This window comes from Myotis lucifugus, unplaced genomic scaffold (assembly GCF_000147115.1).
Source record: "Myotis lucifugus unplaced genomic scaffold, Myoluc2.0 scaffold_37, whole genome shotgun sequence".
In the NCBI taxonomy this organism is placed as follows: Eukaryota; Metazoa; Chordata; class Mammalia; order Chiroptera; family Vespertilionidae; genus Myotis; species Myotis lucifugus.
In genome coordinates this window covers 8,188,064-8,211,749 of record NW_005871085.1, presented here as the reverse complement: position 1 = coordinate 8,211,749, position 23,686 = coordinate 8,188,064, and the positions used below count along the sequence as shown (strand labels likewise).

The 23,686-nt window shown below is 38.8% G+C and overlaps 1 protein-coding gene across 2 annotated transcripts; it reads left to right on the top strand.

Annotated features, from left to right (window-relative positions):
* Positions 1 to 6,247: 6,247 nt before the first annotated feature.
* Positions 6,248 to 23,436, top strand: HSPB11 (heat shock protein family B (small) member 11). Of its 2 annotated transcripts, none has more exons than XM_014454627.2 (7): positions 6,248 to 6,274; positions 8,155 to 8,225; positions 9,156 to 9,268; positions 14,782 to 14,888; positions 16,489 to 16,557; positions 20,537 to 20,580; positions 23,246 to 23,436. In XM_014454627.2, exons 3-7 carry the CDS (start codon positions 9,171 to 9,173, stop codon positions 23,357 to 23,359), a joined length of 432 nt encoding a protein of 143 aa, XP_014310113.1. In that variant the 5' UTR covers positions 6,248 to 6,274; positions 8,155 to 8,225; positions 9,156 to 9,170; the 3' UTR covers positions 23,360 to 23,436. The 2 variants fall into 2 exon arrangements, with proteins under 2 accessions (XP_014310113.1, XP_023608445.1); XM_023752677.1 differs by lacking the exon at positions 23,246 to 23,436 and adding an exon at positions 22,200 to 22,348.
* Positions 23,437 to 23,686: the final 250 nt, after the last annotated feature.

The following is a 23,686-nucleotide window of genomic DNA, read 5'->3' as shown; positions in this document are numbered from 1 at the left end:
TGAGGGGGCGGAGGGCGAGGGCGGGGGGATGGTGAGGGGACGCGCGGCGCGGAGGCGGGCGGCGGGAGGGCGCTGTGGGGCGGCCGGCGCGGCGGCTGCGATGGGAAAAGCCTGACGAAGGTCTTTAGCCCTAGAGACACATGAATGCCAGCCCACGAACTTTTTTGAGTTTTGAAATAATGTTTTGACCCCCCCCCAAAAGGGAAAAAACGATTGCAATGACTACATCTACCAGATTTAATGTAGGATGTGGGTTCATTAGTGTATTTCATATAATTTGGGGCGTGTATGAGTGTTTCGGGCTCTCGGAGGTCTTGAGACGGCCTGGACTTAGGAGGAGCCTGTGTTGGGATGGAGGTGAGGGGCGGAGTCGGGGCAGCTTTGCCTCGGAGGGGTCCCCAGCGCAGATGGCACTGGGGCCGGAGTAGCTGTGTCCTCCTTTACACGGGAGTGCCCAGGGGATGCCAGGGGGAGGGGCGGCCAGGGAGAAGGGGGCTGGTTACGGAGTAAGAGGACGAGGACTAACCTGGAGGGGCTTCTGGAAGGAAGGATCTGAAAGGGCAGGCGAACGGGAGGTGCGTGGGTAGTTCCGCGGCTCTGGATTTAGAGGGCAGGGCAGGACAAAATGCCCACTGTGTGCCAATAGCATCACACCCCATCCCAAGTTGTGACAGCCCACATGTCTCTAGACATTGTTAAATGTCGCTGAGGAAAATGGGGCTACAGGATAAAACCCATTGTCTTTATTTTTTTTTTTAAACCCATTGCCTTTAACCTGACTATTAAGATCCTTAATTATCTGTTCGCAATCTACCTTTCCTAGAATTTGATTGAATCTGAAAGAACCACCAAATGCAGGAATTCTTTCTTTAGTTTCCTTCATAGATTATTACCTAGTCTTCTTGGACACTTTCAGAGATGGAAAAGATTTTAAATCTTTACTTTTTTCCAGAAAGTTCTTATATCGATGATGTCTTCCTGCTTAAAATTCACATTTGTTCAGTCTAGTTGTAAAAGAAAATTTCTAATCCTTTTTCCATTTGTGAACACATGTGATATTAAAAATTATAGTCATATTTCTCTCATTTCTTGAAATGTTTCAGCCCCTGTTCTTTTAGCTTTATCTATGTAACATACTTTATAGATTGTCAGAACTTTTTGCTCTCCTCTGAACAATATCAAGCCTGATAATGTCCTACTTAAAATGTACTACCTAGCTCGGCAGGTATTGCTCAGTGGTTGAGCATTGACCTAGGAACCAAGAGGTCACGGTTCGATTCCTGGTCAGGGCACATGCCCAGGTTTTGGGGTTGATCCCCAGTGGGGAGCATGCAGGAAGCAGCTGATGGATGATGTTCTCTCTCATGATGTTTCTATCTATCCCTTACCACTCCCCCCTCTCTCTCTAAAATCAATAAATACATATTTTAAAATGTACTACCCAGAACTGAACACAGCATTCTGGATGTAGATCACACTATAAGCATATAACATTATATGCATGCTTATCCATCTTCCTTGACTCTGAGCTTGAAGGCAAGAACCAAGTTTTAGTCACTATCTTTGTCTTAGGTATAGTCATCTTTGCATTACTAGCACAGTGCCTGGAAATTTGATGGAGTGCAACTCTTTTACCTTTGGGAGCAGATATAGTACACTCTTGCCTTAGAGTGACTTTGTAATGAATCAAACCTATCCTATATAAAAATAAAAAAAAGCTAATATGCAAATTGTCCCCTCAACCAGGAGTTTTACCAGGGGGCAGGGCCGGGAAGGGAGGCCTTCCAGGCCAGCAATAGCAGGCGGCCAGGGAAGGGAGGTGCCCCAGCCAGTAGCTGCTAGGAACCCTACCTGTGTACAAATTTTGTGCACTGGGCCTCTAGTATATTATAGAAAAGCATTCTTAGGCCATACAAAAACAGGTGGCAGACTAGAATTGGGCTCACAAGCAGTCATTTGCCAACCCCAATCTAGACTAATCCTTGTGTGATTGATTTTTTAAGTCTGAGTAGATAGGCTTTTACTTTTATCCTTATAATATCTTATTGATTGCAACCCATCTTTCTAGCTTGCTCAGATATTTTTGTGTGCTGATTCTGTCATCTGGCATATTAGCCAATTTGTGTCATCTGCAAATTGATAAGCATACTTTTTTCATCCTTAATAAAAATGTTGAATGGGGATAAGGATAGAGGTCTTCCACAGAAGTATTATTTTGTTCTGTTAATCATCATTCTTTTAGTATAGCCATTCAGAGTCATAAATATCTACCTAAAGTACCACCTGTCAGCCAACCCACATTTCTCCATCTGTTCCATAGGATATCTTTTTTTTTTAAAATATATTTTATTGATTTTTTACAGAGAGGAAGAGAGAGGGATAGAGAGTTAGAAACATCGATGAGAGAGAAACATCGACCAGCTGCCTCCTGCACATCTCCCACTGGGGGTGTGCCCGCAACCAACGTACATGCCCTTGACCGGAATCGAACCTGGGACCCTTCAGTCCGCAGGCCGACGCTCTATCCACTGAGCCAAACCGATTTCGGCTCCATAGGATATCTTGAGAAGCTTTATCTGAAGTTTTGTTGAAATGTTCAGAAAAATATTCCTAATTGGTAGTGACTCCATTAAACAAATGTATAGGTATGGTGTAACTCTTGTGACCTAAAGTTACTTCTGCTTCTTATTTTACTACATTCTTATTTACCTTTTCAAAGCCATAATTTTAATAATGAAATTCAATAATTTTGTTGAGAATTAACATCCAAGTTCATCAATCTATTATTTTTAGGAATTCACAATCTTCCCGAACTAAGGGTTAATATTTATCTAATACCAGTCCTCTGGTACCAGTCGTAATAAAAGCAAGAAAAATGCACGAATAAAAAATATTAGAATATATGCCTTCTTCTTGACCAGTCTTACCACAGTTTTAATATTGTCATACTAGATTTCAAAATCACAATAAAAAAATGAATTTTATGCCAATAAATATAAAAACTAAGAAGAAATGGATAATTTTCTATAAAATATAAATTCTAAAATTGTTTCAAGAAGGTGTAGAAAACTTGCCCAGGCCAGGTAGCTCAGTTGGTTAGAGCATCATCCAAATACACAAGTTCAATCCCTTGTCAGGGTACATATAAGATTCAACCAATGAATGCATGAATGGGTGGAATAACATCAGTGTTTCTCCCTTCCTTTCTCAAGTTAATTTTAAAAAGAAGGTGCAGAAAACTTGAACTATTGAACTTGAAATAGTCAAAAAAAATCTACATACACACACTTTATCAGGCTTATAGGATCAAATAACCCCTATCTTTTAAAAATTATATATATTTACTGATTTCAGAGAGAATGTGGGAGGTAGAAAGAGATAGAAACATCAATGATGAGAAAAAGCATTAATTGGCTGTCTCCTGTATGCCCCACACTGGGGATCAAGCCTGCAACCTGGATATATGTCCTGACCGGGAATCAAACCGTGACCTCCTGGTTCACAGGTCAACACTCACCCACTGAACCACACCAGCCGGGTATAAGAAGTCAGTTTTGATTCCTGGTGTTCACCTAAATGTAATGTGTTTTTTGCTTTCTCTGTTTTCCCCCTCTTTAATCTTCAGCAATTGACTAAGACATGTCTAGGTAGAATCTTCTTTGTATTTATCCAATTTAGGGTTCATGAACTTCTTGATCTGTGGGCTTATGTCTTTCACAGATTTGGGGAAAATTTCTGCCATATCTCTTCATCTACACCAGGGGTCCTCAAACTTTTTAAACAGGGGGCCAGTTCACTGTCCCTCAGACCATTGGAGGGCCGGACTATAGTTTAAAAAAAACTATGAACAAATTCCTATGCACACTGCACATATCTTATTTTGAAGTAAAAAAACAAAACGGGAACAAATACAATATTTGTATTTGCATGTGGCCCGTGGGCCGTAGTTTGAGGACCCCTGATCTACACTGTTCTCTATCTCCTCTCCTTCTAGGACTCCAATTACATGTATTTCAGGATAGTTTGATAGTGTTTCTCAGGTTTCTGATACTTTTCTATTCTGTTATTTTCATGTACTGTATATCTGTGTTTCATTTTGGATCATTTCAATTGACCCATCTTTAAGTTCACTGACCCTTTTTTATGCTGGGTCCAATCTGATGTTGAGCCCATCTAATAAAATTTTTACTTCAAGTATTGTACTTCTCAGTTCTAGAATTCCTGTTTCAGTTTCTCTGCTAAAATTCCCTTTCTGTTCACCAATTTGTCCATATTTTCACTAAATTCTCTAACAGATATATAGCAGTCATCTTTATCTACGTCTGCTGATTCCAGCACCTGGGTCATCTATAGATCTGCTTCAAATGACTTTGTATATTGGACATTGTGTTTAAATGAATAGACACAGCATATAATTTTTAAAAAATTTTATTGCTGAAAGTATTACAGATGTCCCCCTTTTTCCCCCCATTGAGCCACTCCACCTTGATTTTGCCCCCTCCCCAGGCCTTCACTGTACTATTGTCTGTGTCCATGGGTTATGCATATATGCATATAAATTCTTTGGTTAATCTCTTTATATAAGGTTAACCCCCTTCCCCGAGAGAATACACTATTTTCTTTGTCTGGGAGCTAGGATAAGGAGCAAATCACTTCAGTCCCCCTAGGGATTGTGCTAGGATTGGTTTCAGCTGTAGTTTTATTTAAATAGTTCAGTTTAGCCATGGCTGGTTTGGGTCAGTAGATAGAGTGTCAGCCTGCAGACTAAGGGTCCTGGGTTCTATTCTGGTCAGGGGCACATGCCAGGGTTGTGGGCTTGATCCCCAGTCAGGCGGCATGCAGGAGGCAGCTGATCAGTGATTCTCTGCTATCATTGATGTTTCTCTCTCTCCCTCTCCCTCCCTGAAATCAATAAAAATCTATTTTTTAAAAAATTAAATACTTCAGTTTACCTCTGATTTTAGATATTTGGGAGTGAGATTAGGTCCCTCCTTCATAAGGGTTTTGGGATGTAAGTACCTGAAATCACAGAAATTTTTTGCTTTTCAGTTCATACCAACTTCCTCTGAAGCTCTATTTAGGGGCTGATTTAAAAAAAAATCTTATTAGGAGTTAAACAGGGTGGGGGTTAAGATGCACTTTACTTAGTTACACTTCAACTCAGTTACACACAACCACATGCATAAATCTCAAAAACCTAATAATGAGTGAAAGAAGCCAGATACAAAGGAGTACAATCTGTATGATTCCATGAATATAAAGTTCAGGCAAAATTAATCTATGGTGTTAGAAATAAGGACCATGCTTTACCTTTAGAAAGGAAGGAGGAGGAGTGCTTGAAAGAGGGTATGAAGAGGGCTTCTTAAATGCTGATAATGTTCTAGTTCTTTACCTGGGTGGCAGTTACCTGGGTAGTGGTTACTGGGGTGTGTTTATTTTGTGAAAATTTGTTGTGCTATATACTTATGATTTGTATCTATAACTATATGTATGTTATAGTTCAATAGCAAAAAAAGAAAGTGTGTGTGAGAGGTGGGGAGACTCCTACACAAAAAAAACAAAGTTACAAAAAAAAAAAAATCAAACCACAGAGTAGAAGATATTTACAACATATAATAATGGATTTCTATCCTGAATATTTTATTTTAAAAATACCTACAAATAAAAAAGAAATGGACAAAAACTTTTTTTTAGAGCAATCCAATAGAAAAATGAGCCAAGGATAAGAAAAATCAAATAACAGAAGAAGAGACCTGAATGGCCCATAAACATATGATAATGGTATTCAGCTTCACTAATAATCATGGAAATACAAATTGAAATCTTATTGAGATACCATTTCACACCAATGAGATTGACTATAGCCAAAAGTCTAACAATACCACATAGATTATGGTTAGACTTTGAGGAAGCAGAAGCTCTCATACAATGCTAATGGCAATGAAAATTGTTATAATTTAGAGATCAAATTGATCGATTATTGACTTAAAAATATGCTGATTCTAAGTTTCTGCAATTTTATTTCTATAAAGAGAGTCTTTCTGTCCTGGCCAAATTTTCTCAGTGGTTACAGTGTCATCCCACAGACTGAAGGGTGGTGGGTTTGATTCCGGTCAAGGGCATGCAAGTACCTCGGTTGAAGGCAGGATCCCCAATGCTGGTCCGGGCGCTTGGGAGAGGCAGGCTATTGATGTGTCTCTCTCACATCGATGTTTTTCTCTTTCCCCTCCGTTCCACTCTAGGAATCAATGGGAAAAACATATTCACTCCTCAGGTGAGGATTTGAAAAAAAAGGGAGCAAAAGGAACCATCCAAGTTTTCAAAGAATAGTGCATATTGTTTATGGAGACATATGTGTGATAATAGTATAAAATATAGTTAGGAGGGATATTCATCAGTTTTAGAATAGCTGTTACTTCTGGGCCATGAAGGGAATGGGGCCAGTGAGGGGCTACATATTTCTCAAAAAGAATTTTTTTAAGTAGATATAGCAAAAATGTTAACATTTATTACCTCAGGGCAGTAATGCATAGTTGTTTAATATATATAACACTAGAGGCCCGGTGCACAAAAATTTGTGCACTCGGGGCGGGCGGGGGGGGGGGTCCCCCAGCCCGGCCTGTGCCCTCTCACAGTCTGGGACCCCTCGGGAGATAACGACCTGCTGGCTTAGGCCTGCTCCCGGGTGGCAGAGGGCAGGCCCAATTCCTAAGTGCAGCCCCTGGTCGGGCTCAGAGCAGGGCCGATTGGGGAGTTGGGGCGCCGCCCCATCATGCACAGAGCAGGGCGGATCGGGAGGTTGCAATGCCACCCTCAGTCACGCTCAGGGTAGGGCCAAATAGGGGGTTGGGGCATCACCCCCTGTCACACTCAAGGCAGGGTCGATGGGGAGGTTGCGGCGCCACCCCCTGTTTCGCACAGAGCAGGGCCCATCAGGGGGTTGGAGTGCTGCCCCCTGTCACGCACAGAACAGGGCCCATCAGGGGAGTTGGGGCACCACCCCCTGTCACACACAGAGCAGGGTGGATCAGGGGGTTGGGGCGCTGCACCCTGTCACACTCAGGGCAGCTCCAATGGGGAGGTTATGGCTCTACCCTGTCACACACAGAGCAAGGCCCGTGGAGGGGGGTTGGGGCGCCACCCTCTATCACCCATAGAGCAGGGCCGATCAGGGGGTTGGGGCGCCGCAACTGTCACACTCAGGGGAGGGCCGATGGAGAGGTTATGGCTCTACCCTGTCACACACAGAGCAGGGTGGATCAGGGGGTTGGTGCGCTGCACCCTGTCAAACACAGAGCCGCAGGGCAATCAGGGGATTGGGGAGCTCCCCCCTATCAGGCACAGAGCAGGGCGGATAGGGAGGTTGTGGCCCCGCCCCCTGTCACACACAGAGCCACAGGGTGATCAGGCGGTTTGGGCGCTGCCCCCTGTCACACTGATCCCGGTGCCGGGAGCCTCGCTGCTCTGCTGATCCCGGTGCCGGGAGGCATATTACCCTTTTACTATATAGGATAGAGGCCTGGTGCACGGGTGGGAGCCGGCTGGTTTGCCCTTAAGGGTGTCCTGGATCAGGGTGGGGGTCCCCACTGGGGTGCCTGGCCAGTCTGGGTGAGGGGCTGAGGGCTGTTTTCCGGAAGCGAGGTGACTGAAGCTTCCAACTGCTCCTTGTTTTCTTTTTATTTTTTTTATTCTGGGCCAGCTTTAGCTCTGAGGCCTCGCCGCTGAAAACATCGATACAATGTTGCTAAAGCCCGGCTGACTGAAAGCCGGTTTCTGGGATTTTGTTTAGCTTCTTATTTGCAACATAGTAGATAGTTGCTTAGAGTTGCAACTGAGAGGCCGGAAAGTGAGGCGGGGAACGTTGGAGTCCGTAGTCACTGAAGCAAGCGAGCCTCAAGTTTGCTTCCAGCTGCCTGGCTGCCGGCTGCCATCTTGGCTGACAGTTAATTTGCATATACTCACTGATTAGCCAATGAAAAGGGTAGCGGTCGTACACCAATTACCATGTTTCTCTTTTATTAGTGTAGATTCTCTGTACTTTGTCATTTGTTTATTTGTAATTGTCTCTTTTTTAAAAAAAAAAACTGGGATCAGTGTGTAAAGGGTATTGGAAGTCTTCCTTAGTTTTGTAAACACTCTTTTAATTCTTTGTAGATACAGCTTTCCCAGCCACTTTGCATCTATATATTAGTTTTTGCCCTATCATCACCAGATCAAGGAGGAGGGTGAGTGAGATCTAGCAGAATCATCTCTGTTCCTTATCTGTTTTACCCACCAGGTTCATAGTAGAGCTCAATACTGTCTTTTCAGGATGTTTCTATTTAACTTAAAATGTTAGCATACAACATAAATGTCTTTAAGTCCATGACCCAAGTGAGTGATTTAGAATTTGAAAATAAGTAAAAGGATGTCTTCTCTCTTACATTTCTACTCAAAAAAAAAGATGATGTTTAAGATATAAATAATATTGCTTGTTATTTCAGTTGATAAATGTATTGATAAATAGTCACAAAGAATCTGTTTTTTTTTTTTAAATATATTTTATTGATTTTTTACAGAGAGGAAGGGAGAGAGATAGAGAGTTAGAAACATTGATGAGAGAGAAACATCGACCAGCTGCCTCCTGCACATCTCCCACTGGGGATGTGCCCGCAACCCAGGTACATGCCCTTGACCGGAATCGAACCCGGGACCCTTCAGTCCGCAGCCCGACGCTCTATCCACTGAGCCAAACCGGTTTCGGCAAAGAATCTGTTTTTATGCTCCAGGTTTTTAAAAATAATTTCAGAATTCTAATAATTTAAGTAATCTTAAAGAAATTAACCAATTCACTTATGTCACCTTAGCTTTTTAACTATTTCTCTATAATTATTGAGGGCTTTTAATTTTAGAAGCAGAAAAATTATGTCAGTGTAGTCAGGGACTTGTTTTCTGGGGTAGTGTAGTGGAAATACTCATATTTTACAGATTATTCCTGGGAGAGGTCTGAAGTTTACTTATGTAAATAAACATGTTAGCGTCCTTCCCACTTGTTGAATTGCTTGTTTGTTAAGCTGTGTGCTAGGCAACAGGCTTTCTCTCTTCCTTTTCTCAGATAAAGTGCAGAGAATCAAGAAGTAGCTTTTGTTATTCCTGTGTTATTGTTTTATTTGCAGGTTAAACAGTTTAAGATGAGAAAAGTTGATCTCTGTTTGAGCTCTGAAGGGACGGAAGTGATTTTAGCTACATCGAGTGATGAAAAACACCCCCCTGAAAATATAATTGATGGGTAAGAGTTACTATTCGTTCTTCCTTAAAGTCTTGATATTAGGTCAGTGAACCCCTTGAGTACTGGGACTATGTGTTTTATAATAACTAACACTGTTAAACATAGTTTAATAAATGTTTGGGGCAGTAGATAATCTGACAATTTCCACCTTTGGTCTCATTTTTGAAATTAATTCAGTTGTATATGTTTAGGTTTTGATCCTTTTCTTGAAAATTCCTAAACTGACCTTTACAAATAGTTTTTTAAGAAGTAGTTTAGCCCTGGCCGGTTTGGTTCAGTGGATGGAGCGTCGGCCTGCGGACTCAAGGGTCCCAGGTTCGATTCCGGTTGGGGGCATGTGCCTTGGTTGCGGGCACATACCCAGTAGGGAGTGTGCAGGAGGCAGCTGATCGATGTTTCTCTCATTGATGTTTCTAACTCTCTATCCCTCTCCTTTCCTCTCTGTAAAAATCAATAAAATATATATATTTTTAAAAAGTAGTTTAATAAGGCAAAACCTCAAACAACAACAACCACCTCATTTTATGGAAGTGTACATTTTAATACTTGGTTATGGTTTTATTTCAAGTTTTTCTTAGTAAATAGGAATATAAACTTAGAAACATCGATGAGAGAAACATCGATCAGCTGCCTCCTGCACATCTCCCATGGGGGAGGTGCTTTCCTCTCTGTAAAAATCAATAAAAATATATATATTTTTAAAAAGTAGTTTAATAAGGCAAAACCTCAAACAACAACAACCACCTCATTTTATGGAAGTGTACATTTTAATACTTGGTTATGGTTTTATTTCAAGTTTTTCTTAGTAAATAGGAATATAAACATTGTAACTTTCTATGCACTGCCTATTTCCATATTAGTCAAAGCAACATCTTTGCTAAACTGAATGCTTCACTCACTATCTGCTATCTACCTGCATTGTTTGGCTCTTGGCCTCTTAATATTATTCCAATTTTCACTCTTCACCATGCTAGAGCTTATTCTAGGTAAAGATGAATATCATTCTCAGACTTTTAAATTCCAAGAAAAAGTAGATAATGGAAGAACTCTGGCTATTTTTATCACCCTCTTGAGTTCTCTTTCTTGGTATTTGTACAATGACCAGAGTTTCACTAATAGAATAATGTAATTTTAGAGCTAGGACTTATGAGTTCATCTTATCTAAACTTTCATTTTAGACTCATGGTAAGACAGGCCTAAAGTGGTCAAGTACTGTTTTGAACTATTGAAGGCAGAGCCAATTGTAATACAGATCTTGTGGTTCTTTGGGTTCTGTTGTGAAGCCCATGTATCTGAGTAAATATAAGCAACTCATCCTCTTTTTTTAAGCCTAGTTGTTACCTTCTTTCTGACATTTCTCCCTTTCCCTCAAGGAGGATGAATTTACCTTTTTTGTTGGACTCCAGTAGAATTTGGTAGTTACCCTATTACCTTATTTATTCCTTTATAATTATTTATTTAATTTTGTTTCTTAATTGTGAATTCTTAAAAGTCAGAGACTATGACTTGTTCATCTTTAACTCCATAGTGTCTTACAATATTTGTTGAGTAACTTACTGAATTAGACCATCAATTATTAGCCAAACTTAACTAATATCGGAGAGTAGCTGAGTATTTAAGCATACATATATACATGTACATACATACACATATGTGCATATGTTACTTTTAATTTGCATGGGACTTTATTGTTTCATAGACTCTATGTTATTTGACACACACTGTAAATTTGGGAAATAAGAAGCAAAAAAAAATTATTTTCAACCTCCTTGTAAAGATGATGAAAAGAATGATCAGAGATAAAATGACTTGCTCAACATCACACAGATAACCAAGAATCAAGATTAACTCTCATGTCTTCTAACTCCTAGTTTGGGGTTCTTTGTACTATACTATAACTCAGACTTAAGGTGTGCATCCAAAATTTGATATCTGCTTTTTGCCTGTGCATCTTAATCCTTCTTAGTTTTTTACTTCCTAAAATTCGGGTCATAATAATTTATCCCACTCTGCCTTGGAGTAGAGAAATTAATGTGGGAACTGCTGTGAGAATACATAGATGTATACAGATCTGCCTTAAGTTGTTTGCCAGAAATAGAGATCTTTCCATCATATCAGTCCATATTAATGAATGACTACAGATATCATATTCTTTTTATTAGACAAAACCTTTAGTACAAAAAAACTACATAAAAGTAGTTACTGACCTGGTAACTGAACAGAGTACATTGGAGACTTTTAATCTGTATTCATGTCCAACAAATACAATTAGACTTTATTAACAGATATTAAAAATTATTCTTGCCCTGACTGGTTTGGCTCAGTGGATAGAGCATCGGCCTGCGGACTCAAGGGTCCCAGGTTCGAGTCCGATTCCGGTCAAGGGCATGTACCTTGGTTGCAGGCACATACCCAGTAGGGAGAGTACAGGAGGCAGCTGATCGATGTTTCTCTCTCATCGATGTTTCTAACTCTCTATCCCTCTCCCTTCCTCTCTGTAAAAAATCAATAAAATATATTATAAAAAATAAATTAATTAATAAAAATAAAGTTCTTAACACACTATAATATTTAAAAATCTCTGCTCATAAATTGGTTTATCTAAATGAAAGTAACCATAGAATTATTTGGAGAAAACAGTGCTATAAATTTGCCTCAACTGAACAGTGCTCCCAACTCTCCATTTCCCAGAAATAGGAATTAAAGAAAGTGATTATATTTCTACTTACTCTTAACTCTACTTCTTTTCTATGGCATTTAATATATTAATGAAAAAGGAGAAAAAAATTCTGCACTAGAAAAAGTGAATTAAGAGAAAAAGAAGACTAGTGGGGCAGGGACATGTGCTAGGGAGCGGGAGCAGCTGGGGAGAAATCAATGGGGGGAAAAGGAGACATGTAATACTTTCAACAATAAAGAATTTAAATTTTAAACAAAGATAGTAAAAAAAGAGAAAAAGAAGATAAAGAGAATTAGTGTTTTTTTTGAATACTATAAAAGAATACTAGAGTGACAGTTAAAATTCCTGGGTAAGTGAACTATATGTGTTACTCTTTGAGCCTCAATTTCCTGGTCTGAAAAATGTGGATAATACCACCTTTCCTAACTACCTCAGAGTTGTGAAAAAAAATCATGTGAGAAAATAGATACTAAACAGTCATTATCTATAAAGCCTTATTTAAAACAATTTTGATGACTTCAATAAATATGAGGATTCAGTTGTATGTCATTTTAAAATCCATGTCTGCACATACTATTTGATGTTATATTGGTTGTGTTCATTAAAAGCACCCAAGAAAAAAACACAGGGCAATTAAAAGTCATTTAATTTATTTAAATAAATAATATTTAAAACCATATAAATATAAATTTTAAAAATTTGAAATATTAAGCATAATATTAAAAACCCAGAATCGTGAGTTAGGAAACCCAGTTGCTGCACCTGCTGCTGCTGCTGCTGCTTCTGCTTCTTCTTTTTATAACAGCTTTATTGACATATTATTCACATGCCATGCAATTCACCCATTTAAAGTGTACAATTCAGTGGCTTCCAGTATATTCCCGGAGTTATGCAACCATCTGCACAATTTTAGAACATTTTATCACCCCAAAAAGAAACCTTGCAATCCATTATAGTCACCCCATATTTCCCTTATCCTCACCAGTCCTACTTTCTGTTTCTGTAGATTTACCTATTCAGATATTTCATATAAATGGAATTACACATATGCAGTCTTTTGCTTTTTTCAGTTGCTGTTTTCAAGGTTTATCCATGTTGCAGTTCATATCAGTGTTTCATTTTTATTTCCAAGTAATATTCTATTGTATGTATATAGCACATTTTATGTATTCATTTATCAGCTGATGGATATTTGGGTTGTTTATACTTTTTGGCCACATTTCCCCAATCTTATTTAAAAATACCAACTTATAGATCCAGGAAACTCAGAAAACCCCAAGCAGGGTAAAAACAGAGGGACCAGCCCAGCCACTTTGGCTCAGTGGTTGAGCTTCAACCCATGAACCAAGGGGTCACTTGTTCACTTCCTGGTCAGGGTACATGCCCAGGTTGTGGGCTCAATCCCCAGTTGGGGGCATGCAGGATGTTTCTCATCAATGTTTCTATCTCTCTATCCCTCTCCTTTCCTCTCTCTCTAAAAATCAATTTAAAAAATTAGGGACCATATAATAATCTGCTAAAAAATAAAAAAATGTTGCCCTAGCTGGTTTGGCTCAGGGATAGAGCGTCAGCCTGCAGACTGAAAGGTCCCAGGTTCGATTCCAGTCAAGGGCATGTACCTTGGTTGCAGGCACATCCCCAGTAGGAGGTGTGCAGGAGGCAGCTGATCGATGTTTCTCTCCCATTGATGTTTCTAACTCTATCCCTTTCCCTTCCTCTCTGTAAAAAATCAATAAAATATACTTTAAAAAAAATAAAATAAAAAAATGTTAAATAGCTGGAGGAAATAATACATTAAATATAGGGAAACAATAGTAACAGTGACAGCTGACTTTGCATTACAAACAGTGAAATCCAGGTGACAATGGAACAGTATTTTTTAAGACTGAAAAAAAGAGAAACACCCCCCGCAAAGCCTGTCTATCCAGAATTCTATATCTAACTAAAATATCCTTCAAAAATGAAGATAGAATAAAGACATTTTATTCAACACAAGTAGACCTGCATTACAGGAAATGCTAAAGGAAGTTCTATAGGTTGAAGTGATATAATACTAGATGGAAATTCAAACCAGCCCTGGCCAAGTAGCTCAGTTGGTTAGAGTGCCAAGGTTGCAGTTTCAATCTCTCCTCAGGGCACATACAAGAAGGAACCAATGAATGCATAAATAAGTGGAAAAATAAATCTCTCTCTCTCTCTCTGTCTCTATTCTCTCCCCCCGCCCCCCAATCAATAAATAAAATTTCAAAAAAAGAAATTCATACCTACAGGAAGAAATTAAGTTCATTGGAAATGGTAAATATTTGGATAATATGAAAAAGCAACCTTTTTATTTTAAGTTTTTTGAAAGACAACTGACCACTTAATGGGGAAAAACAAAACACTGTACTGTGGAATTTATTACATATGTATTAAGGTACAGGATCATGAGCCTGCATGATGTGTTTGCTGGATTTTAACTGGCCCAGTGTGACTATAGTAATGGGAGATGATAGCATAAAGGACGAGGATATGATACTTTAATGATGGAAGACCAGATTATTATTTAGAGTCATAAGATAACATAGTAAGGCATTTAGATTTATAGGCAACAAGAGGCCACTGGAGGCTTTAGACAAGAGTGACATAAATTCTATGTTTTTAAATAATATATCTGGTAGTAGTAAAGAATTATTAAAAGTAGGGAGAAATTAGAGGCAGAATGAGTAGTTAGAAAGGGATTGCAAGAATCCATAGGTCTTTTTTTTTTTTTTTGAATACTTATTCACTAGAATGTTGTGAATGTTTATTTGGCTATTTTTCTCTCTCTCTCTCTTTTTTTAATTAACAATAGGAACCCAGAAACATTTTGGACCACCACAGGAATGTTTCCCCAAGAGTTCATTATTTGTTTTCACAAACGTGTAAGAATTGAAAGGCTTGTAATCCAAAGTTGCTTTGGTAAGCAATTCATACATTAATTTTCATCATCTTTTAATTTTTCCATAGGCAGAGGACACATAAATTTTTGGCAAAATTTTTCTATGCAGTATGGAATCCAGCTTTATTGCTGGGTAGGAGAGTTGGGTGTATGGGTTAACTGCCTTGATTACAGTTAGACTCTATGAAACTGCAAATTTGAAACCCTTCCAAAGCAAATAATAATTTCCATGCAATTTACTATGTGAAAGTCTTTGGCAAAAGAGCCTATTATGAACATAAGAAGCCAGCTTGCCAGAACACTAGATTTCTTGACATATTTATTACAGATTGTTTGGCTTGGGGTTCTCTGTTAAATTCTTTCTGGAAATCTGATAAACCTGATTATTTGCATTGGATAATTTTGATTCTTACATTAAAAATGACATTTTCTGATGGATTTAGAAGGAGAATCTCCCATTAGAATATCATCCTAATCCTGTCTTCATGTTTATGTAAGGATAAAGTATATCAGACAGAATCATGGCAGGAAACAGAATACACTCCAGATGGTTCAAATGAAGAGACTTTATTGATGGGTCTACTTACAAAATTATGTTCTGGCTCCAGAGACTAAACCAGGGATGTGAGACACCCAGAAACTGGCTACAGCAGGATGCCATTGCCACCCCTGAGCTCAGGGAAGGAAATAGTGTTTTGGTTTTGGAGCCCAGTAAAGGTTGGAGCTTGTAAATAAGGACCTGCCTGGCAGGAGTTGTAATCATGAAGGAACACAACCACTGTCAAGACACGGCACTGAAGCAGGAAGGGAGTGGAGAAAGAAACAGCCTGATCTCACTTCCCCACTGCCCTCCAATTTCCTCTCAGTGCCACCCATTGGCCACAGATGACCCGTAACCAGTGAGCAAGTGAGTCCCAAGTGAGTCCCGGAGATTATCCCCCCAGGGCACAGAACACAGAAGGGGAAGAATGGATCTGGGGTAGCTGGAACTGGGTTAGGGGTGATGGAGAAAAAACAGTGCAGAAGGAAGATGACTGCATTCCTGTTAAGTCTTTCTCCTGTCATTAATTGTAGAGGCTCTGGAGTCAGACAGACCAAACGTTTGAATTTTAGTTCTGGCACTTACTAATTCTTTATCATTGAACACTTTGCCTGACTTCTCTAAGTTGCCCAGTTTCTCTAAGCTTGTTTCCTTATCAGTAAAGTAGGTTAATATTACTTTTTTCATAAGATTATAGTAAAGAGTAAATGAGGTAAATATACCTGACTCATAGTAGGTTCTCCTTAAGGGTAAAGACGTATGCCCAAGACTACTAATGCTATTACTACTATTAATACCAATATACAAAAAAATCTGGATGATACCAAATTCAAAAAGGCTCCAAAGCTGTGTTATATGTTTGCAAATATTTGTAAGATTATACTGACACAAGATTGCATTTCCCCATAAGGACATATAGAAAAAGAGTAAATGATTTTCAGAAGATGGTCTTCCTAATCCCAGTTCTTTGTGCATTCCCACCAAAGCCTGATAGCCTCAGAGGATAAAAGGAATATAGGAACAATGACAAAGAATCAGTTCCATAATTAATCCTTCATATGTTTTATTTACAATGTTAGTACGGACCTTGCAAATTGAAAAGAGCACATCTAAGGAGCCAGACAGTTTTGAGCAGTGGATTGAAAGAGGTATGTGCTTGTTTCACCAGCATTGTTCTGGGCATGATGGAGGGGAGAATTGTCCTTTGACTCTGTACTTCATCTACAGTTAGATGAAAAATGATCACCTGAATGATTCTTGTGACATATTTAGAGCCTAGAAAGACCCAGGTTTCAATACAAGACTGCTTCTTTACTTACTGGGTATGTAACTGTTAACATGTTACTTAATTTTTCTGAGTTTGTGAATCCTTATCTGAAAAATGGAGATGATACCTATGGTTTTTACCACTTATGGTTTTTTTTGTTTGTTTTTTTGTTTAAATATATTTTATTGATTTTTTACAGAGAGGAAGGGAGAGGGATAGAGAGTTAGAAACATCGATGAGAGAGGAATATCAATCAGCTGCCTCCTGCACACTCCCTACTGGGGATGTGCCTGCAACCAAGGTACATGCCCTTGACCGGAATCGAACCTGGGACCCTTGAGTCCGCAGGCTGATGCTCTATCCACTGAGCCAAACCGGTTAGGGCCCACTTATGGTTTTTATGAAAAAAATATCTGGTATATGCTAGACAAACAATAAATATTAGTTTTGTCTTTCCAGCAGAATTGGTAGCCTCTAGTTAAATGCATATTGCCTTCATGTGTCTATCTCCATTCCTTCACAAAATAACAAGCAAATAATAGTAAAGGAATAAAAGGAGACATAAACCCAGAATGACAAAAAATAAACAAACAAAAAACTAGGAGACCAAAGCAGATGTGAGAGATCAATATATATTATGAAAGAGCCTTAGCTGGTTTGGCTCAGTGGATAGAGCATCGGCCTGCAGCCTGAAGGATCCTGGGTTTGATTCTGGTCAAGGGCACATGCCGGGGTTGCAGGCCTGATTCCCAATAGGGGGCGTGCAGGAGGCAGCCAATCAATGATTCTCTCTCATCATTGATGTTTCTATCTCTCCCTCTCCCTTCCTCTCTGAAATCAATAAAAATATATTATACATATATATATACACACACACACACACACACATACATACTAGTAGCCCATTGCACAATATTGCACAGTAGGCTGCCCACTGCTTCCTCGGGAGCTGGCAGGAACCTCGGTGCACCGCCCAGAGCTGTGCTGCTTCCACCAGAGGCAGGAGGGAGCCGCACTGATTCCGTGGGAGGTGGGAGGGAGTCACGCCACTTCTGCTGGAGCATGGAGGGACTCATGCAGATTCCATGGGAGGTGGAAGGGACCCGCGCTGCTTCTGCGGGAGGCAGGCCCGCCATCTCCTCTCCAGGCCTGCGCTCAGCTACAGAGGCTACAGGCCAGCCCCCTGTCCCTGTCTGTGTCTGTTCCGGCCGGAGCCGCCTCCAAGCCTTCGCGATCAGCATCACGGGCCACAGGCAAGGCGGCTCCTGGGTCCCGGGGGTGCTGCCTTGCCTGTGGCCCGGCTTTCTGATCACGATCACTGGCTGGGGGGTGGGCAAAGGCGCCCCGGTTCTCCAGCTCTTGCCTGCCGCCTGGGTTTCCGATCACCGTTCTTCCGTCCTTCCCCTTTCGCCTCCCATCATTGCGCCTCCCTATGCAAATTAACCGCCATCTTTCTTGGCGTTTAATTTGCATATTACCCTGATTAGCCAATGGGAAGCGTAGCGCAGGTACGGTCAATTACCCTGTTTGTCTTTTATTAGATAGGATATGTTATGGAAGAGAGGATGCCGATGGAGAACTTCTATAGTTGAATGGAATAAGTTATAACCTAAATGCTTGCCAAAGAGAAAATTAATGAGAAGCAAGCCAATTTGCCTTACAGAACCCAAAAAACTTCTAGAACTTGAAGGGAAATGGTAACATAGAAAATGTGAGTGAGGCATGAGCCAGAAAAGAGGGGTCATTAGTTGAACATCTATATACAAAGTAGTTGGACTGTAGGTACCTTCTCCTACCCCAAAAGCCAGGTGACCACTCCTTCCTCCCATAAACCACCTGCAAGGAATGATTGTATCCTCCCCAAGGAACATTGAATGTTGAGGCTCAGAACCCAGGGAAACCAGGCATAGTAGAGACATTTCATGAGACATGGAGTTGAAAACAGGAATTTAGGTGGAAGCCTGCATATTGAATAGTGGGAACTCCTCCTATGCTCTGCTATTTATGACAGCAACCAAGAATATAGCCCCAGCCAGGAGATGGGAGAATTCATCTTTGGAGAAACTGAATGGCCCCAGAAAAAAGATCTATGGATGTTGACAAAGACTAGCTCATTCCTGGTCACCCTATTGAGCTCCACTAGTCAACAAGCCTGGCTCATGCACATAGTTTTCAAATGATGTATTCATAAATAACAAAAGACAGCCAAAGATCACCAGACATGTGATGAAGACCTCAAACCCTGAATGTAATCAAGCCTTTAGCTTTAATTTCCAAGCTATAGGAAATATGCAGGATAGAGGAGCAAATTAAATGAAACCATGAGGAGGCAAGATGATAAAATGTGGGGCATTCTACAGGACAATTGACCTGGTCTCTTCGATAAGTCAATGGCATGGAGGAAAAATGTGTATGTGGGAGGGAAAGCAGTTCAAGTTTAAAAGAGAGAATTCTGATTTCAATAAATCAACTATAAAAAGACATTTTTGCATCAGTGGGGAGATTTGCATATAGACTGAGTACCATATGATATTAAAGCATTATTTTAAATGTTAGTATAATAATGGTATTGTGGTTATATAAGAAAATATCATTATTTAGAGATGTATAATCGAATCTTTGGAAGTGGAATATCATGATGTATTAGACTTGCTTTAAAATTTTAGCAAAAAAAATCAAGTATGGAAAAATATTAGTAAATGTAAAATCTAAATGATGAGTTACATATAGGAGTTATGTTCTGTCTTCTTTTATGTTTGTTTGAAAATGTCCAATGTTTCATAATTTAAAAAACTAAGCAAATGAAATAAGAGGTTATTATTAACTTCTGGTCAGGGAGGAGTTAAATAAGAAAATGTGATCATAATTTGTTATTTATTTCAGCAGCAAATAACATGTATAGAGACTAATTTTGCCATCAAATACTGATTTCAAAATTGAGAGGATGACAGGAGGGGAAAGTTGCCAGAGGAGGAGGAAGAGGATATTAGATTAAATTTTCATCCATCATAATATAAATTCAGTAAAAAATTGTTAAGTCAAGAAAAGAAGTATAAACAATATAATTTCAGGAAAAATAGCTTTAAGAGTTGAAAACATTTACCTGGAGGGAGCAGGACTGTAGGATTAAGGAGAGGACAAGCAGGGGATTACTATTTTTCATTGCCCCAGAGAAAGGTTAAGAAATAGAAAGCAATACATAATCTTACTTCCCAGAGACTTCCCTTTGTATACTATGTGCCTTTTAAAATTATGTACACTATTTTAATACAAATAAAATTAATTTCTAAATAATCTTAATATTTTTATTATATCAATTAAATATTTCATGGTTCCAAAATAATGTTTGATATGATTATCTTATGACAAAATAAATTAATCTGTCCTAAAATTATATGAGTAAAGGTTTTCTAAAGTTGGATACCAGAAAAGATCGATTCAAGGGTAGCATAATTCTGCATTATAGTAAAAATTTATTGTGAGAAACTGAGCTTTAGTTGTTGCCCATGGGAACAATAAAATGCCTCCTTTCAGGCCTGCAATTGCTGTTAGTAGCTTGATCCTTAAAAGGGATTTTCACAGTTTATCAATTCCTTACTTTATATTTTTTTACTATGATTTACATTTGGATTGCCTTATATTTTTATTCACTAGAGATACTTTATAGCTCATAAGCTGTTTATTTTTCATATCTTTTATATCAAATATCTCTATCTGTATATTAAATTTTAACCCCAAAACACTGGTAAATCTGGTTTAACTATAGTTTACCACATATAATGTTTTGCTGAACATAAATTTCAGTAGCTATCCTCATGTCTTTTAAGCCCTAACTCATTTCTGTTAAATTTATGTTTTAGATCTAGTACACACAGAGGGGCAGCTTCAAAATGAAGAAATTATGGTAAGTAAATATACTCTGTAGAGGTAAATATCATCTTTAGCCAGCACAATATGTTTAAATTTTAAACCTATTTCTATAGTAATAAAGTTAATAAATACTCTCATGATAGTATAGGTTCTGTACTTAATCAATAAACAGAGGTTATTCTCAATAATATTATAGTCTAAAGGTAGCATTTATAAATTAGGCTTTTATCTATCAGACAGGATTACAGCAAGAATAAAATAGAATTACTCACTTTTTTTAAAAATATATTTGTTATTGGTTTCAGAGAGGAAGAGAGAGGGAGAGAGAGATAGAAACATCAATGATGAGAGAGAATCTTTGATTGGCTGCCTCCTGCACGCCCCCTACTGGGGATCGAGCCCACAACTCAGGCATGTACCCTTGACTGGAATCGAACCTGGGACCCTTCTGTCTGCAGGCTGACGCTCTATCCACTGAGCCAAACCAGCTAGGGCATGAATTATTCACTTTTTTAAAAAAATGTATCTTTATTGATTTCAGAGAGGAAGGGAGAAGGAAAGAGAAATATAAACATCAATGATGAGAGAAAATCATTGATTGGCTGCCTCCTGCACATCCCCCACTGGAGATCAAGCCCGCAACCCAAACATGTGCCCTTGACAGGTATTGAACCTAGGACCCTTCAGTCCGCAGGCTGACACTGTATCCACTGAGCCAAACCAGCTAGGGCCAGAATTCACTTGTTTTTGTTTTAACTGTGTTCATTTTTTAAATTGGAAGTATTTACTTGCTTTGCTTTCTTTCATTTGATTCTGTAGGCCTTTTAGAGTAGGAATCATAAAAGGTTGAGATGCCAAAGCTGGATGTTAATTTAAGCATGAAAGGACAAGGGAGATTCAGATAAGGGGAACTGGAGCATAGGATCAGCAACAAATAAACCAAAGAGAGATGGGGTGGAAACAAGCATTTGTCGACAGCATTCCATTGAGCTTTGCTTGTCAAGTGGAACGAATGCCCATTGATGAGGAAGTACTGCTGCATCAGGAGTTTCTCTGTTCCTGCCAGTTTGTCAGGCTCTGGGTAGACAAACACAAAAACGTGGAAAAAGTGAATATGTGTTTGTGTGTTTTATCTTCTCCCAAGGATATGTGTGTTTTTTTTAATTGATTTTTAGAGATAAAGGAAGAGAAAGAGAAACATCGATTGGTTGCTTCCCATATGCACCCCAACCAAAGATCGAACCCCCTGACCTAAAATCAAACCCACAACCTTTGGTGTATGTATGACGCTCCAAACAACTGAGCCATCTGGCCAAAGGCAATGTGTGTGTGTGTGTGTTTTTAAAGGTGGCAGTGTTTGTTTAATTAAGGTTTCTTGAAATGATAGTTAAAGTGGTACCTTGTCCATTAAATTTCCTTTTTCACAACTTGTTGGGAGCTGCTATGAAATCTGTACTTCAAAAGAGTCTACAGGATGTTTTTGAATCCTATTAATTCTTTTCTTTACCACCCAAATATGCCCAATGATTGGGAAGGTGAGTTGGGGGGCAGGGGGAGTTGAAAAACAATTAGACTGAATTTTATCTTCCTATTTTTATCCATCTTTACCAACAGGTTATGATTAGTAAGTCTCTGCTGAATATTTTGTTTCAGGACCCTCTAAGGATCAGAGAAGCTCACATCATTATAGAACATTTGGAAAATAATAAGGGGGTTGGGAGGCTGAATATCACTCATCATTTTATCACCCTGTCATAACAGCTTTTTCTATATCTATTTTCTTCTAGTTATCAACCATGTGCTTTACATATAGTTATAATAGTAATGTATGAACAATTTTGTATCATTTTTAAAACTTACTATATACAAGCTTCATAATTTTAAGATTAAACATATGCAAATAGGCAAATGCTAACTAATTTCCTTTTTCCTCCCTCTGTCATTATAAGTACTACTACAAGGAACATCTTATGCATGTTCCCACTACCACAATCTTCACCTTTTTAATTATTTCACAAGATTAGATTTCAGAGAATGAAATTACTAGATTGAAAGATAAAGACATATTTATAGCTTTTTAATATATTGCCAAATTGCTTTCCTGAAAAATTACATAAATGTAAAAGTATAGTAATGTTTCAGGGTATCATATTCTGAGGCATCTTTAACCAAAAGAAATGTTTTGTTATGAAAAATACTTTAGAAAAACACTTTGAAACAATTGATCAGAAATGTACAGTTGTAGCCTGGCCAGTGTAGCTCAGTGGTTGAGCATCAACCTATGAACCAGGAGGTCACAGTTCGATTCCCCGTCAGGGCACATGCCCGGGTTGCGAGTTTGATCTCCCGTGTGGGGCATGTAGGAAGCAGCCGATGAATGATTCTCTCTCATCGATGTTTCTCTCTCTCCCTCTCCCTCCCTCTCTGAAATCAATAAAAATATTTTTTTAAAAAGAAAAGAAATATACAGTTGTAATTTTTAGCTCCATCAGCCATTTTACATCAAACCAAGGCTGTTATTTAGCTAATACACACTAGAACGACTGTACTGTTATATGTGGCTGGCTTCTCTTCTGAATATTATCTTGTAAATTGTTATATATTTAGACTATACTCTTGCATCAAACCGTTTTTTCTGCTAACTGCTTAACAGTTAATTAGAACTGCTAAGAGCATTCTTATTGATTTTTCCCCTACAGGCAAATGATGGCCATGCCACTTACTTGAGATTCATTATTACATCAGCCTTTGATCATTTTGCATCTGTGTATAGCATTTCTGCAGAGGGAATAGCAGTCTCAAATCTTTCATAATAATTATAACAAAATGCTTTTGTATGTTTCTTAACAATGTATTTATTTTAAAATAAAGTTGCCACTGATGTACTTTATTTAAGGGATTTGCATCAACCTGTTTCAGTTTTTATTTTCTCTTTAATATTTTGTACAAAGGAACTTGGTATGATCGGTCAGCAGTAATGGCCACCATGGAGGATATAAGAAAGCTTTTCCTTTAATATATAGCTTAATGAAGGAAGTGGCTGTACATGAAAACTTAATTGGTAATACGTTATATTCCCCACAGCATCTAATAAGGTGTCCTTCCTATCTCAGTGCATTAATTTTTAAATTTATTGATTG